The sequence below is a fragment of the Hyperolius riggenbachi genome, chromosome 9 (assembly GCF_040937935.1).
Source record: "Hyperolius riggenbachi isolate aHypRig1 chromosome 9, aHypRig1.pri, whole genome shotgun sequence".
Classification (NCBI taxonomy): Eukaryota; Metazoa; Chordata; class Amphibia; order Anura; family Hyperoliidae; genus Hyperolius; species Hyperolius riggenbachi.
In genome coordinates this window covers 174,742,741-174,757,362 of record NC_090654.1, presented here as the reverse complement: position 1 = coordinate 174,757,362, position 14,622 = coordinate 174,742,741, and the positions used below count along the sequence as shown (strand labels likewise).

Genomic DNA, 14,622 nt, shown 5'->3' with positions numbered 1-14,622 from the left:
CTGTCGCCATGGTGACGATCGGAATGACGTCATGGACGTCAGTCGACGTCCTGACGTCAGACGCCTCAGATCCAGCCCATAGCGCTGCCTGGAACTCATTGGTCCGGGCAGCGCAGGGCTCTGGCGCGAGGGGGGCCCTCTTCCATCCACTGCATGCGGGCGATCGCCGCAGACTGGCGGCGATCAAGCTGTGCGCGCGGCTAGCAAAGTGCTAGCTGCGCGCACAGCACTTTAAATGGGGCGAATCGCCCCACCAGGGGCTGAGATATCTTCCTGCTCGGCATAGCCCGAGCTCAGCTCGGGCTTACCGCCAGGAAGGTTAAAGTGATTGGACTCGCAGGGGCTCAGGGCAGGAGGAGTGGAGCTCTCGTCATTGCCAATTAGCAGGCATAATGCTGGGAATACACGGCTCGATTTTGAGCAATTTAGATGGCTCGATTGATAATTTCCGAATTGTCTGATCTGCCCGATCGATTCTGCGCTCGATTTTGCATAGGGAATAATGGGAAAAGATAAGAAAAACAAATGGAAGATAAGAAAATTGCCCACATAATCGAGCGCGGAAAACGATCGGGTGCAAAATCGAGCGGCAATGCTATTTGTCTAAAGGTAGCCATACACTGGTCGATTTGCCATCAGATCGACCAACAGATAGATCCCTCTCTGATCGAATCTGATCAGAGAGGGATCGTATGGCTGCCTTTACTGCAAACAGATTGTGAATCGATTTCAGCATGAAATCGATTCACCATCTGTGGATCTGCCGCTGCAGCCGCCCCCCCCTCCCCCCAGCTATACATTACCTGCTTCGGCCGGCGCGAGTCCCCTGGTCTCCGCTGTCTCTTCTCTGGTCTGGGCTCCTCCAGCTTCACTTTACTTCCTGCCGGGGGAAGTTTAAACAGTAGAGGGCGCTCTACTATTTAAACTTCCTGCCGGGACAGGAAGACGTGAAGCCTGCCGGACTCGGAGCCCAGCGCGGAGACGGAGCAGCGGTGACCAGGGGACTCGCGCTGGTGGAATAGGTAATGTATTGCCGCTGTATTGCGCCGGTCGTCGGGCATTCGAACGCCGATATCGACGCACTCCCGACCCGCCGGCGATCGAGCGAAATCTTCTGCACGGACAGGAACGACGAGAATAGACGAGAACGATCGATTTCGGACGGAAATCGATCGTTCGGTCAGTGTTTGCACGACGATTTCACGGCCGATTTGATCACAGTGATCGAATCGGCTGTGTATCGGTGGGAAAATCGGTAAGTGTATTAGTGAATCAAGCCCCTTGTTTCTATAATTCACTTTTTCTCTGAAGTTTTTCTCCTAGGAGATAATTTTCCATCTTCTGCGTAAATAACTTTTCAGCACTTTGCAATTAAAAAAAATACCAAAAAGTAGGTGAAAGCACTGTCAAAATTATTCTGAGTAATTCCTTGCTTGCTGTGGCTTAAAAAGCATTTTATTAATAAGTTTTGTAAGTATCACCTCGGAGAAAACTTAGGAGAAAAGGTGAGTTGCAAATGGCCCCATGTATGTTTGTATGTGGGAAAACATGCTAGTTTTTTTTAACAGCTAATGTAACTGATAGAGAAAATGTACACAGCTGTCAGTTTTTTTTGTATTTATTTTTCTGCATTGAGGGTAGGAACACACTAGGCAGAATCGCATATGCGTTTTCCACTATGTGCTATGGAAAACGCATATGTGATTCTGCCTAGTGTGTTCCTAACCTGAAAAATGCATTCAAGTGTGCAGTAGCCCAATGAATAACATTGGTTGTCAGTATAAATGCGTTTTCCTATACAGGAAATGAATAAGTGTGAATGCTGCCTTACCCTGTTTAACATTGCTTCAGTTTTGTTTTCACTTGTGCCCAGTGAGCAAAACCAATTTTCTGCCACATTGCCTACTAATCTAATAGAAATATATAGGGTAGGTGCACACATAACATAACATCAAAGGCTGCATTTTATGTCATGTGCATATTTTTTTATGTGCATTTTTTTGTGCATTTTTGCTGCGTTTTTCGTGCGTTTGCGTTAGCGCTTTTTTTTTTTTTTACCGCAGATGAGTTTTTCAAGCGTTTTGCGTGTGTTTTAATGCATTTGCGGTTTGCATATACAAAACGCATAAACGCATATGCGTTTTGTATGCGTTTTTCATGCGTTTTACAATTGCGTTTTATGCAAATCAATAGGAAGACAACAGGAAGCGGAAATACATCACAAAACTAATTTTTTCTTACAAAAACGCATATAAAACGCATGTAAAAATTGCGTTTCCATTGATTTTATTATATGTGTTTTTGCACATCATGCAACAAAACCAGCGTTTTTGAAAATGCATGCATATAAAATGCATATGCGTTTTTTATATGCATTTTTTTCCTGCGGCCCATAGACTTCCATTAGCTGCAAAAACGCAGCATTTTCCGCGAAACTAGCGTTTCTGCTACGTGTGCACCTAGAAGGACAAACATCTCAAAGGTTATGTTGCTGGAAGCAGTGCCATGGTATGTCGCTGTTGATAGCCCACTTGCTTGACCAATCCAAAAGGGAAAATGGAATCATCAGGCAAAAGTGAGACAAGCTTCCCTAAAGTGATCAAATGGGCCTGAAAAATGAATGTGTTTGGCCAATATTCTTCAATCCTGTTTTTATTTTATATTCAGTCACTTCTCTCTCTGATACTCCATTAACACAATCAACTGTCATCATAACCTATTGCCAACAGTAAAAAAAAAAAGCTAATTGGGAGCTGAATATCCCCCCATTCTATCTACCTGAATTAAAAGTAACAATAGATAAGTAAACAAGAACATAATGATTGAAAATATTGGGTGTCACCGCCCCCCACACTGCTAATCTGGATCCTTAAAAAACAATTACACTGATATGTCAGCATGAGGCTATGCGTCTTGTGCCACAAGCCATTGTCTCTGCCCCAACCACATTAACCACTAAATACTCTTATGAAATAAATGCTGCATTTTCAGCAGCTTTAGACTAATAGCATTAAAGGATTAATTTATTTATTTCCTTAGAAAGGAAAAAAAAAACTTTTTAAATGAGATTACTTATTACTTGAGTGGTTTTCCACAATACAGCTCAGTAAAATTGAAAAATTAAGAAAAAAAAGCGATTTTATACATTAATGGTTTTGAATAAAAGAGGAAGGAGACTGCGCTCTTCTGCTGGAGAAAGTTGAGATCTTCTGGCAGGGAAAGATAACACTGTCCTCCTAGGTGACCCCCCCTAGTGTCCCCATTAGCTGCTAATTACTTGCCAAACAAATAAACAATTAACTCGTCTTGCCTCTTGGTGGGAGAGTCTTCATTGAGATGCTAAAGACTTTCTAATGAGAGATTTTAATTAATGAGGTTGTAAATCCTGCCCCCTTGTTAGCACAGCTATAAGGAGGGCCATAAGACCCATCTTCTAGCATTCTAGTCTTGTAGGATCTTAAGGAAGGTTGTGATAATGTCAGCTGGGTCTCTGTGTGACGGTGGCCCAAGAATGTCTGCTGAACTCCAAAAAGGTGCTTGTTTTCCTAATGCCAGAACCTCAGCCTGCTCATTTTCTATAGAAAGCATCCTTGGGCTTGATAAGAAAAGGGACTTTACTTCCTCTGCCGCCAACAGGCATCATAGGCCTTGGATGAATGAGTACTGTGGTAAAGGTAAGCCTGCTAATAAAATGTATGTTCCATATGTTATTAGTAATGTCAGCCTTATCTGAAAAAAAGAAACACTGTTTTGCATTATTTGTCAGTAGCATTTTCTATTTATATACTGCTGAGGAACAGGCATACCTTTTTGTCTTGAAAACAATTTATTCAGTTGTATTACACATTTAAATAGCACTTTACACAGAGCATTGAACAGCTGACAGCATTCACTGCATCTCCGCAGAGCTCACAATCCAAAGTCCCGATCACACTCTAGGGCCAATGTTTGGAAGATTGTTAATATTCCATTCTGGTATCCGGGAATTTTTAGAACTTGACCTGGAATAAATGCATACAAATCCATGAAGAACATACAAACGTCGTGCAGAGAATGCCCTGGGAGGGATTTAATCCTGGTACTCCAGAGCCGCATGGCAAGAGTGCTAATCACTCACAGAGAATGATAATGGCCAGCACAAGGATAAGTTGCAGTGTCGCCTTCCAGAGCCAGATACTTATGAGCATGACTGAAGGATGCATGAGGCAACATGGTGGATAAGTAGTTAGCACTCTTGCCGTGCAGCACCTAGCCAGGATACTATTGGCATCCAGTTCTCCCTGTGCATGTACGTTTCCTCCCACAACACCATTTTCTGTGGCAAATTGGTTTTGCCCAAGTTTAGGACCCTAGACTTTTGGAGGGATACTATATTGTGAGTCTCTTTGAGAAATGGTGAATGATGCAAATTGTTAATTCATTATGCAGAAAAAGCTGCTGTATAGATATTGGGCAGCACGGTGGCGTAGTGGTTAGCGCTCTCGCCTTGCGTCGCTGGGTCCCCGTTTCAAATCCCAGCCATGTCAACATCTGCGAGCAGTTTGTATTGTATGTTCTCCCCGTGTCGGCGTGGGTTCCCTCCGGGCACCCCTGTTTCCTCCCACATCCCAAAAACATACAGATAAGTTAATTGGCTTCCCCCTGAAATTGGCCCTAGACTACAATACATACACTACACATATATATATATACACTACAATACATACACTATACATATGACTATGGTAGGGACTAGATTGTGAGCTCCTTTGAGGGATAGTTAGTAACAAGACTATATATGCTCTGTACAGCGCTGCGGAATATGTCAGCGCTATATAAATACTATACAATAATAATATTGGGGATGACAAAGCTTGAAGTCCTTCTGCATTTAAAAGACAGATGTTGCCCAATCCCAATGCTGGCCATACACTCCTTAAAGTGGATCCGAGATGAACTTTTACTCATTGCATATTTGTGTTCCTTACATATAGTTTATAGGGCATTCCTCAAGCCAAATACTTGTTTTGTTTTGTTTTAATACCCTAATTTCCTATAAACTAAACAAGCCACACCCACAGCTTCTCCAGAGTGCCTTGGCGCTTGCAAGGGATTGTGGGATTTCAGTCTGGGCAGGTGAAAAAGATGTTACTAGCTATAGATTTCAGAGGCAGAGTTTTCACAATCTGAGAGCTGCAGTGCAGATACAGATCAGGTGCCTGTGTAATGGAGGAGATAAGAGTGGAGTTTTCACAGAATATGCAGATTAGCATGCCTAGATAGAGCTTCTAAGGGTACAATGGTTAATTTGCATATATTCAGCAGTGGTGCCTGGGAGACATCTCAAGCTCCTTCCAACCTGAATTATCGCAAATTCTTTCTGTTTTAGGAAAGCAAACTTTTGTTTTTCTTAACATCTTAGTAAGGGGGCTTTTAGGACCATTGTAGTCCCTTACACACCCCAATGAGTTCTGGGTCACCATGAGCTTGCTGGTTAGTCTGTGCCTCTCGGATTTACAAGCCCTACTCCATAGAGCCAAATTAATCCATGCCATGCACTGATGAGGATCAAACAATCCGAAACAGTCTGTATGCATGTTGGATTATTATGGCTCTGTACATATTAACAAGCTGACACATCACTGCATTCCAGCGGTTCTGGAGGTGTGTTTAGCTTCTAAGGGTACAATGGTTAATTTGCATATATTCAGCAGTGGTGCCTGGGAGACATCTCGAGCTCACTCCAACCTGAATTATCGCAAATTCTTTCTGTTTTAGGAAAGCAAACTTTTGTTTTTCTTAACATCTTAGTAAGGGGGCTTTTAGGACCATTGTAGTCCCTTACACACCCCAATGAGTTCTGGGTCACCATGAGCTTGCTGGTTAGTCTGTGCCTCTCGGATTTACAAGCCCTACTCCATAGAGCCAAATTAATCCATGCCATGCACTGATGAGGATCAAACAATCCGAAACAGTCTGTATGCATGTTGGATTATTATGGCTCTGTACATATTAACAAGCTGACACATCATTGCATTCCAGCGGTTCTGGAGGTGTGTTTAGCTTCTAAGGGTACAATGGTTAATTTGCATATATTCAGCAGTGGTGCCTGGGAGACATCTCGAGCTCACTCCAACCTGAATTATCGCAAATTCTTTCTGTTTTAGGAAAGCAAACTTTTGTTTTAGATACAGATAAGCTTGCCTGTGTGTGTAATTGTGTAATAGTGACAAGCAGAAAACATGTCTGCTCCCATTGTATTACAGGAAAAAATATTAATATACTGTTGAAGCTGTTTGAAGATAGATTTGCTGTGTAAACTATCTAAACTTTAGATAAGATATACAGACAAGTCACTTGTTATATTTAGTTTTTCATCTCGGATCCGCTTTAATATTTGCTATACTAAAGGTGCCCATACACTCGTCAGATTGGCAGCAGACAGATAAGAAATGCATCTGATGATCTATCTGATGCGTTTTTAGAACATTTTTTACCAGGATAGAATTCCAATAGATTTCAGTTTGAAATCTGTTGAAATTCGATCTGATGGCATTTTTTTGCCATCAGATTTCCATTAAGGCCAATGCAAACTGATAAGCAATCTCATCAGATCGACCTAAATTTTCCACCCTGCTAGTTCGATGGAAATCCATCGAAATCGATCGAAATCGGCCGTCGATCGGTCGATTGGCCAACCGATTTGCGATCGATCGATCGATCGATCGATCGCGATCGATCGGTCGGCCAGAAAATCGGCTGAGTGTATGGGCTGCTTAAAAATTCTCCGTAACTGAAAATTGAAGAGTAGTGATCATGTTACTGTCTTTCTACATCCTATTGCAGTCTGATTTTTGTCACCTCCACCACTGATAGATGGAAAGGCCTTTTCCAATCAAGTAAATTGATCTACTGTACACCTAGCTTCTTTTAACTGATTTATGCTCCATTCAAGCTTTTTTTTGGATTAAAGGTCTAACCATTAAATATTGCCTAAAATGTGCTTGAAATAGTGCACAGCAAGCCCCAGTTTTGTGTAGTCAAGCTGGTATAGCTAGGAATGTGGCTGCACTGAAAATTACCCAACAACAATGAACCAACAAATCTATGATTTGCTGATTGATGGACCAGATTTGTCTACATGCTTATCTGTGTTTACCTTAGTGATAATACATGTTATAGAAACATAAGTGAAACCTCAAAGGATACAATACAATGCTTTATTAGCTAGAAGGCATATGGGCAAGGTCTAGGCTAATAACACAATGCTGAATATTTAATTTCTTTTTTTGTGTTTTATTTTAAAAGCTGGAACACCTTGCTGGCGCTTTCCTATCTTCAGTTATGAAATACCTCTTCAAGTTCACAAAGTGTGCCGCACCTCAGAGAAAGAAACTGTTGGGAGGTATGACAAATGCTGTTCAAGTACTGAACGCCTGACATACAGGAGAGAACTCAGCTGGTACAGAGGAAGGAGACCCAGAACTGCCTTCACTAGAAGCCAAGTAAGCACACTCTTCACTGAACTATTATTATACTGTATTGTTAGTGAGCTATATCTGGGTCATATGAGCACAGTTCTCTCATTCATATTCATTCTCTCTCTCTGTCATATAAAGGAATTGTAGTGTACAGTATTAGGAGACAGTAGATAACTGAAGTTAAGTTAGAATTGTGAAAAGAAGTGAAGTTATGAGGGCTCACATGGCACCAGTGCACTACAACATTTTGTATTGAACAGTAATGACAAGTTGGATTTTTTAAATGTTATTTATTTTCATTGTATAACTCTTAAAGGACCACTATTACAATTGTTTTAAAGACATGTTTATGCATACATATAATATGCACCAAAATACTTTATAATTACAGTAGGTAGTAAAAAAATCTTAAAATCTGACTGGTTTGAACTAATCCATTTCCTCATGGGGGATTTTCGGATTTCTTTATTTTCAAAAGCAGTTGCTCAATCCAGCTCCAAGAATAGTGTGCAACTGAACCAGGTAGGTACAACGTCCTTGTATAGATCCTTTACAGGGAGTGCTTTGATAATGAATAAAATAAATACTAAGAATTCCGCCTGAGAAGATGGACTAGTCCAAAACCTGTCAGATTTGTTAGATATTTACTACCTTCTGTAACATAGGAAAAAAGGTAATTTATAGTGCATTTAACTGTAAATGTACTTCAAATGGACAGTATATGTATTTACATTTTACAGTTGTTCGCTATAGTGGTCCTTTAACTTTAGGTTTTATTATTTCTTCAATTTCCATTCATCGGATTGTACAACAAGATTGTATTGTGCATGTCCATCCTATGCTAATATGATAATTTTATACCCCTCTTCTCAATGATAAGAAGTACATATTGAAGTTTGTTAGGTTAGTGAATGTTGCTGATTGCAACTATGATTCAGTTACATTTTAATGCCTGGTACACACCATGCAATTTCCCATCGGGTTGAATTGATGATTTCCGTCATGTCAAATCTACTTCCAGTCGAGAATGAGATTGATTTTCAGATCATAATTGCACAAAATTAGATCCGTTTTCTCTTGGAAGCAGATCTGACATGACTGAAATTCAACCTGTCGAGCTGACGGGAAATTTCATGATGTGTACCAGGTATTAGAAATGCTACTTTTTTCAATACAATTGAGGTTCGTTTTTCAAACATCTTTGTACTTTGGTAAATTAGAAATGCTTCTCACTGACTTAATACCAATGGATTTTTTTTGTTATTAAAGTTCAACTTCAGGCATAATTTTTTTTGCTAGTTTTTGTAGCAGTTACTAGTGACTTGACTTCCATGGGAGTTAATGGAAAACCTAGACAGGAGTCACTTTATCAGATCATTTCTGCAACACAGATTCCCAGAGCTGCAGGCAGCAAACAATGACCCTGCTCTGCATAACCAGCATGCATAATGGTTTTCAACCAAGCTGTATCAGTAGACCTGCAGACACAGTCTGTTTACTCCTTCAGATGAGCTGCTTCAGGTCACATGGCCTCATTTTTCAGACATAATGTTTAGTTACCAGACCTGTTTTTTTTTTCTTACACCAAAGGTAATATTTTAGCATTCTGCTTATTAAGACATCAGAGGACATATTTAGATACTGTTTATGATTCTCCATCTATTCAACACCTACAGATTGAAATTCTGGAGAATGTGTTTCAAGTTAATTCATATCCGGGTATTGATGTGAGAGAAGAACTTGCCAACAAGTTGTCGTTAGATGAAGACAGAATCCAGGTAAACAAATATGTACATATTTAATGTATGAAATAAAAGCCATATAACGAATGTTTGATACTGCTGTTGGTGGCTTCTAGTTAATTATACGGTAATAAACAACGTAGATGTATAAAGATCCGGCACTGCTTCTAGCTTTAAAAAGAGCTTTATTGCCAGCGGCTCTTTCAATATGCAAAAAAGTTTCCAACAAGGTGATCAAAAAATATTCATGCGGTAAAAACATGCAAGGTGCACATACCCATGTGTAAATTGCATGTTTTCTTTACCATCATTCAAGTAGCCCATAAATTGCATAAACATCTCATAAGTCCCGGACCAAAACACCAGCACGTCATCCACGTATCTGGACCATCTCCTGAGGCCTCCCCCATGGGGAACATCGGTACCATACACATACCTCTCCTCCCACCATGCCAAAAAAAGATTGGCGTATGTGCATGATACCGAGGTCCCCATAGCTGTGCCGGACAGCTGCCAGTACCACCTACCATCGAACATAAACGCATTGTGCGTAAGTACAAAATAGAGGACTTCCGGAAGTGTGCGCATTCTCCATTGACGTCATTACGCATTCATGCGTACGTTAGTGGGAGCATGCGTACTTTTGTACGCGTAGAAGCGACAATGCGACCCGGAAATGATTCTCCATACAGTATTTAACCCGGAAACGGACAGTCGTGAATTGCCACACTGCCTCTGAAGACGCTACTGAAGCGAAACGGACGTTAGGCGGGCCGTTCTCACCACCATGCCCCACAGCCTTTACTAACCACAACGGATATGTGCACCTTGCATGTTTTTACCGCATGAATATTTTTTGATCACCTTGTTGGAAACTTTTTTGCATATTGAAAGAGCCGCTGGCAATATAGCTCTTTTTAAAGCTAGAAGCAGTGCCGGATCTTTATACATCTACGTTGTTTATGAGCTTGATATCTTTGTTTCTTGATCCTGAGCACGCTGTGCTGTACATGTGCGGATACCTGGTGGAATCTATGCCTCTTTGTTTTGCAAGCTGTGACATATTTTGAGTGCCGCCGTAGTGCCAGTCGCTGTACCCTCCATTGTATACTAATTATACGGTAAGCCTGGCTGCCATTCTTCTGCAATAAGTATGCAGATCAGGAAAGTCTGAGGAAGGTTACCTTATCTTTATACTTGGTTCATATCAATGTGTAAGGTGGGGTTCACATCTGAGAACATTGTATGCGTTTCCCCCGCATGCAGAATTGCACCAGGTGTGACAGCCCATATTCATCAGTGGGCTCATTCACATCTAATGTACGGAAAAAACTTGCCGCCTAATATCTCACACTCCGTGGGATTCCTATTGCCGACTGTCAGCTGACTGTGGGCGATGCGCACATGCAATGCAAACAAAGTAATTGTCCACAGAGAACCGCAGTCGTTTTTTGCAGATGTAAGTGTGAACCTTCCATTAAAATAAGAAGTAATATAGCCAGAGAATCGATATTGCAGCCAGGAAACTGGTATCTAAGCCTCTGTATTTGTGCTACTACTTGAATTACAGATTGCAAGGGTGCATCAACTAGATGTGCCCCATTGGTTTTACAAACTGTAAACTTACAGGTAGTTTCTAATGAGTGTGCAATTCTGTTATAATTAAGATATTTTAAAATGGCCAATCATTTTGACTGGCAAACAAATTCAATGCAATGATATAATGATTTTGATTGGCCCAGTTTCTAGTTTTTTTTTATTTATTTATATAGCGCCGACATATTAGGGCTGGTTCAGACGTCTGTGTGGCGTCGCGTCTGGGGGCGTTGCGGCGGCTGCGCAGTCAGGCTTTCAGTAGCCTCCGGTCGCGTCGTGATGCGGTCGCGATTTTTTCTTCCCCTAGGGGAACATTAGCCGTCGCGGTTGGCCGCTCCCTGGAAGCAACATGTCGCTTCCAGGGGCAGCCCGAACGCTCGCGAAAATCGGGACCCGAACGCCGCGTTCGGGTAAAAGCGCGCAAAAGCTTGGTGTAATGGGAGCGTTTACCGCGACGTTCCGAACGCTTGCGGTAAACGCTCCGCAAGCGTCCGTCTGAACCAGCCAGCGCTATACAAAGTATATTGCCTTGTCACTAACTGTCTCTCAGAGGGGCTCACAATGTAGTCCCTACCATAGTCATATTTCTATGTTTGTATTGTGTAGTGCATGTATCATAGTCTAGGGCCAATTTAGGGGGGAGCCAATTAACTTATCTGTGTGTTTTTGGATGTGTAAGGAAACTGGAGTGCCCGGAGGAAACCCATACAGACACGGTGAGAACATAAAATCTCCTTGCAGATGTTGACCTAGCTGGGAATCAAACCAGAGACCCAACACTGCAAGGCGAGAGCGCTAACCACTACGACACCGTGCTGCCCTAGTTGCATACAATTTGCATTACATTTGCATGCCAGAGCAGGCCCACTCCCCAAATATTTACTGAGCTGGGAGTCTGAGCTGGGGAGCACATTTACTGATCAACAATAGTCTCTGATATTTGACATGATTAGTCATACTTTTTCTCTCCTTCTCTCAAAGAGACAGCTTTTAAAGTTTTAACAAGATGGTACAACACCTCCCAAAAGTTGAACAAGATCTTTTCACCCACTTCTCCCATTGTTAATACAATGGGATCTGTATTAAGGAAAAAACTCCCCTGGGGGGTACTCACCTTGGGAGAGGGAAGCCTCTGGATCCTATCGAGGCTTCCCCCGTCCTCCTCCGTCCCACAGTGGCAGCGATACAGCTCCCCGAACGGCGGGGATACAAATATTTACCTTCCTGGCTCCAGCGCAGGCGCAGTAGCAACTCTCGGCTCCGAAATAAGTTGAAATAGCCAAACCCAGTCGTGTTCGCTCTACTGTGCAGGTGCAAGTCTCCTGCGCCTGTGCAGTGGAGCGGACCCGACTGGGATCGGCTATTTCCATCTATTTCAGAGAGCCGCAACAGCACCACCCGCTGGAGCCAGGGAAGGTAATTGTCGGCTGTGCCTTCCGAGGGGCAGACAGAGACCACCGTGGGACGGAGGCGGATGGGGGAAGCCTCGATAGGATCCAGAGGCTCCCCTCCCAAGGTGAGTACCCCGCCAGGGGCATTCTTTTTATACAGTCTCTTTAAGGATGTACTTTGACAGGTAGCTTTCTCCACATGTTTTGGGACTGCTCAGTAGCTCAGGACCTGTGGAACGGGTTGTGGGACATCTTTAAGCAAGCTACTTCATTCTCTGTATCCTGCTCCCCAGCTCAGGCTCTCCTGTATTCTAGTTCACCAGAGGTCCCCAGCACCTTTAAGCACTTGTATATTGCAAGCATCTTGGCAGCCCAATGGGTTATTACTTACAACTGGAAGTCCATGGTTCTTCCGATTTTACAGTTTGTGCAGAAATCTCCTAGGACGCAGAACCCTAATGGCTCTTGAGGGTCTCGTTTTTTTTTTATGTTTTGGTATTTACAACAAAATCTATGCAATAAACAAAATGTTTTGTTTTAAGTTGAAGGCCATATGTTATCATACTCGATTCTAGACAGTTTTTAGCCAACAATGTCATTTTTGGTGTTAAAGGGACACTTAAGTAAAAAAAAAAAATGAGTTTTACTAACCTGGGGCTTTCAATAGCCCCCTGCAGCTGTCCGGTGCCCTCACCGTCTCCCTCCGACCCTCCTGGCCCCGCCGGCAGCCACTTCCTGTTTCGGTGACAGGAGCTGACAGGCTGGGGACGCGAGTGATTCTTCGCATTCCTGGCCACAATAGCGCCATCTATGCTGCTATAGCATATATCATATACCATATAGCAGCATAGATGGTGCTAATGTGTCTGGGAACGCGAAGAATCACTCGCGTCCCCAGCCTGTCAGCTCCTGTCACCGAAACAGGAAGTGGCTGCCGGCGGGGCCAGGAGGATCGGAGGGAGACGGCGAGGGCACCGGAGAGCTGCAGGGGGCTATTGGAAGCCCTAGGTGAGTAAAACTCATTTTTTTTTTTTTTACTTAAGTGTCCCTTTAATGGACTTTATGAGTGCAAAGATTGTCTCATTACTGATGTATTAGCTTTACCCAAGATGACTATTATGTGTAATTTATGTCTACTCAATACCTTTGGCTACCTGTCTGTTTTTTTTTCAATAAACTCATTAAATACATTTGCATGCAAGCCGTTTTTTTTAGCATCTCACAAACCATCTCTAACTAACACACAACAGGATCAGGGTTCTCCAGATGAAGGTACCTACACATAATTCACGATACATCAGGATTACTGTAGCCCATGGCTAAAACCTACACATAATTCACGATACAACAGGATTACTGTAGCCCATGGCTATTTTAGCGGTACTTACGCAATCAACATATATGCATGTTGCACTAATGGCACATCTTGCATTCTGTGTTGTGTTGTGCGCAATGCTTCTATGTTGTGCATACTCATAACGTGCATGTTACCTACATAACTTGAATTGCACTATGTGTGCAATGTGCTTTACTTCATTTCCTTAACTACTGGTAACATTTCAGTGCGCTGCATATGCCTGGCAATTTTACAGCTGTTACATGAATTAAACCTGCCACATGAGATGTGTCTATTTTTGGTTGGATCAGACAATGATCTTATTTCTGTAGGCTTTCTGAAGACACAACTAGGTGATTCTTGTGGCATCTCAAGTAGATTCTGCAGTGACACACACCATAGCGTAATATCTCAGGGTGGTCCAGTATCTAAGTGGTTTGCACTTTTATCTTACCCTACATTAGAGTTCCATTGTAGGGACATTGGAATTTAAACCCGGAAGATCAGTAGTGATCTAAATGATTCAATATAGTCAGACGTTACTCTATTGTGGGGAGGGGGTACTTCTTCACCGCATGTATTAAGTGATATTAATTTAATGTTTTCTTATATTTATTGCAGATCTGGTTTCAGAACCGCAGAGCCAAGCTGAAGAGGTGTCATCGTGAATCGCAGTTCTTAATAGTGAAAGAATCACTAACTCCACAAATCCAGGAATAAGGACATCTGATGTTACTCTAGTACTCCCCAACCAGTAGCTCATGAAGCTGTCTATCCCATCTGCTGTCTATGTTGATGTGCATCTTAGCAACAACTCAGCCTGTTATATTGTACACTTTTAAAAAGCGTAAAATAGTATTTAGTTTGTATAGTAATACTTTCTATAAATTTTCTTCCAAGAATAATTGAGAAAATTCTTGTTTTAAAGTAAACCTGTGACTCTATAAAAGGTAAAATTTGGATACTTACCTTAAGAGAGGGAAGCCTCCCACATTTTCCTCTGCAGCCTCATTCTAGTGCTAGGGCCCCCAAAAAGTGGCCTGCCTGCGCACATGCACTACCACCAAACTGCTCGGGCTCCAGCAGAAATAGCTATG

The 14,622-nt window shown here is 42.2% G+C and overlaps 1 protein-coding gene across 1 annotated transcript; it reads left to right on the top strand.

Annotated features, from left to right (window-relative positions):
- The first annotated feature begins 3,511 nt into the window (after nucleotides 1-3,511).
- Nucleotides 3,512-14,245, top strand: HESX1 (HESX homeobox 1). The gene is made up of 5 exons (XM_068251743.1): nucleotides 3,512-3,674; nucleotides 4,754-4,762; nucleotides 7,288-7,484; nucleotides 9,137-9,238; nucleotides 14,147-14,245. The coding sequence occupies exons 1-5, from the start codon at nucleotides 3,512-3,514 to the stop codon at nucleotides 14,243-14,245; spliced, it is 570 nt and encodes a 189-aa protein (XP_068107844.1).
- Nucleotides 14,246-14,622: the final 377 nt, after the last annotated feature.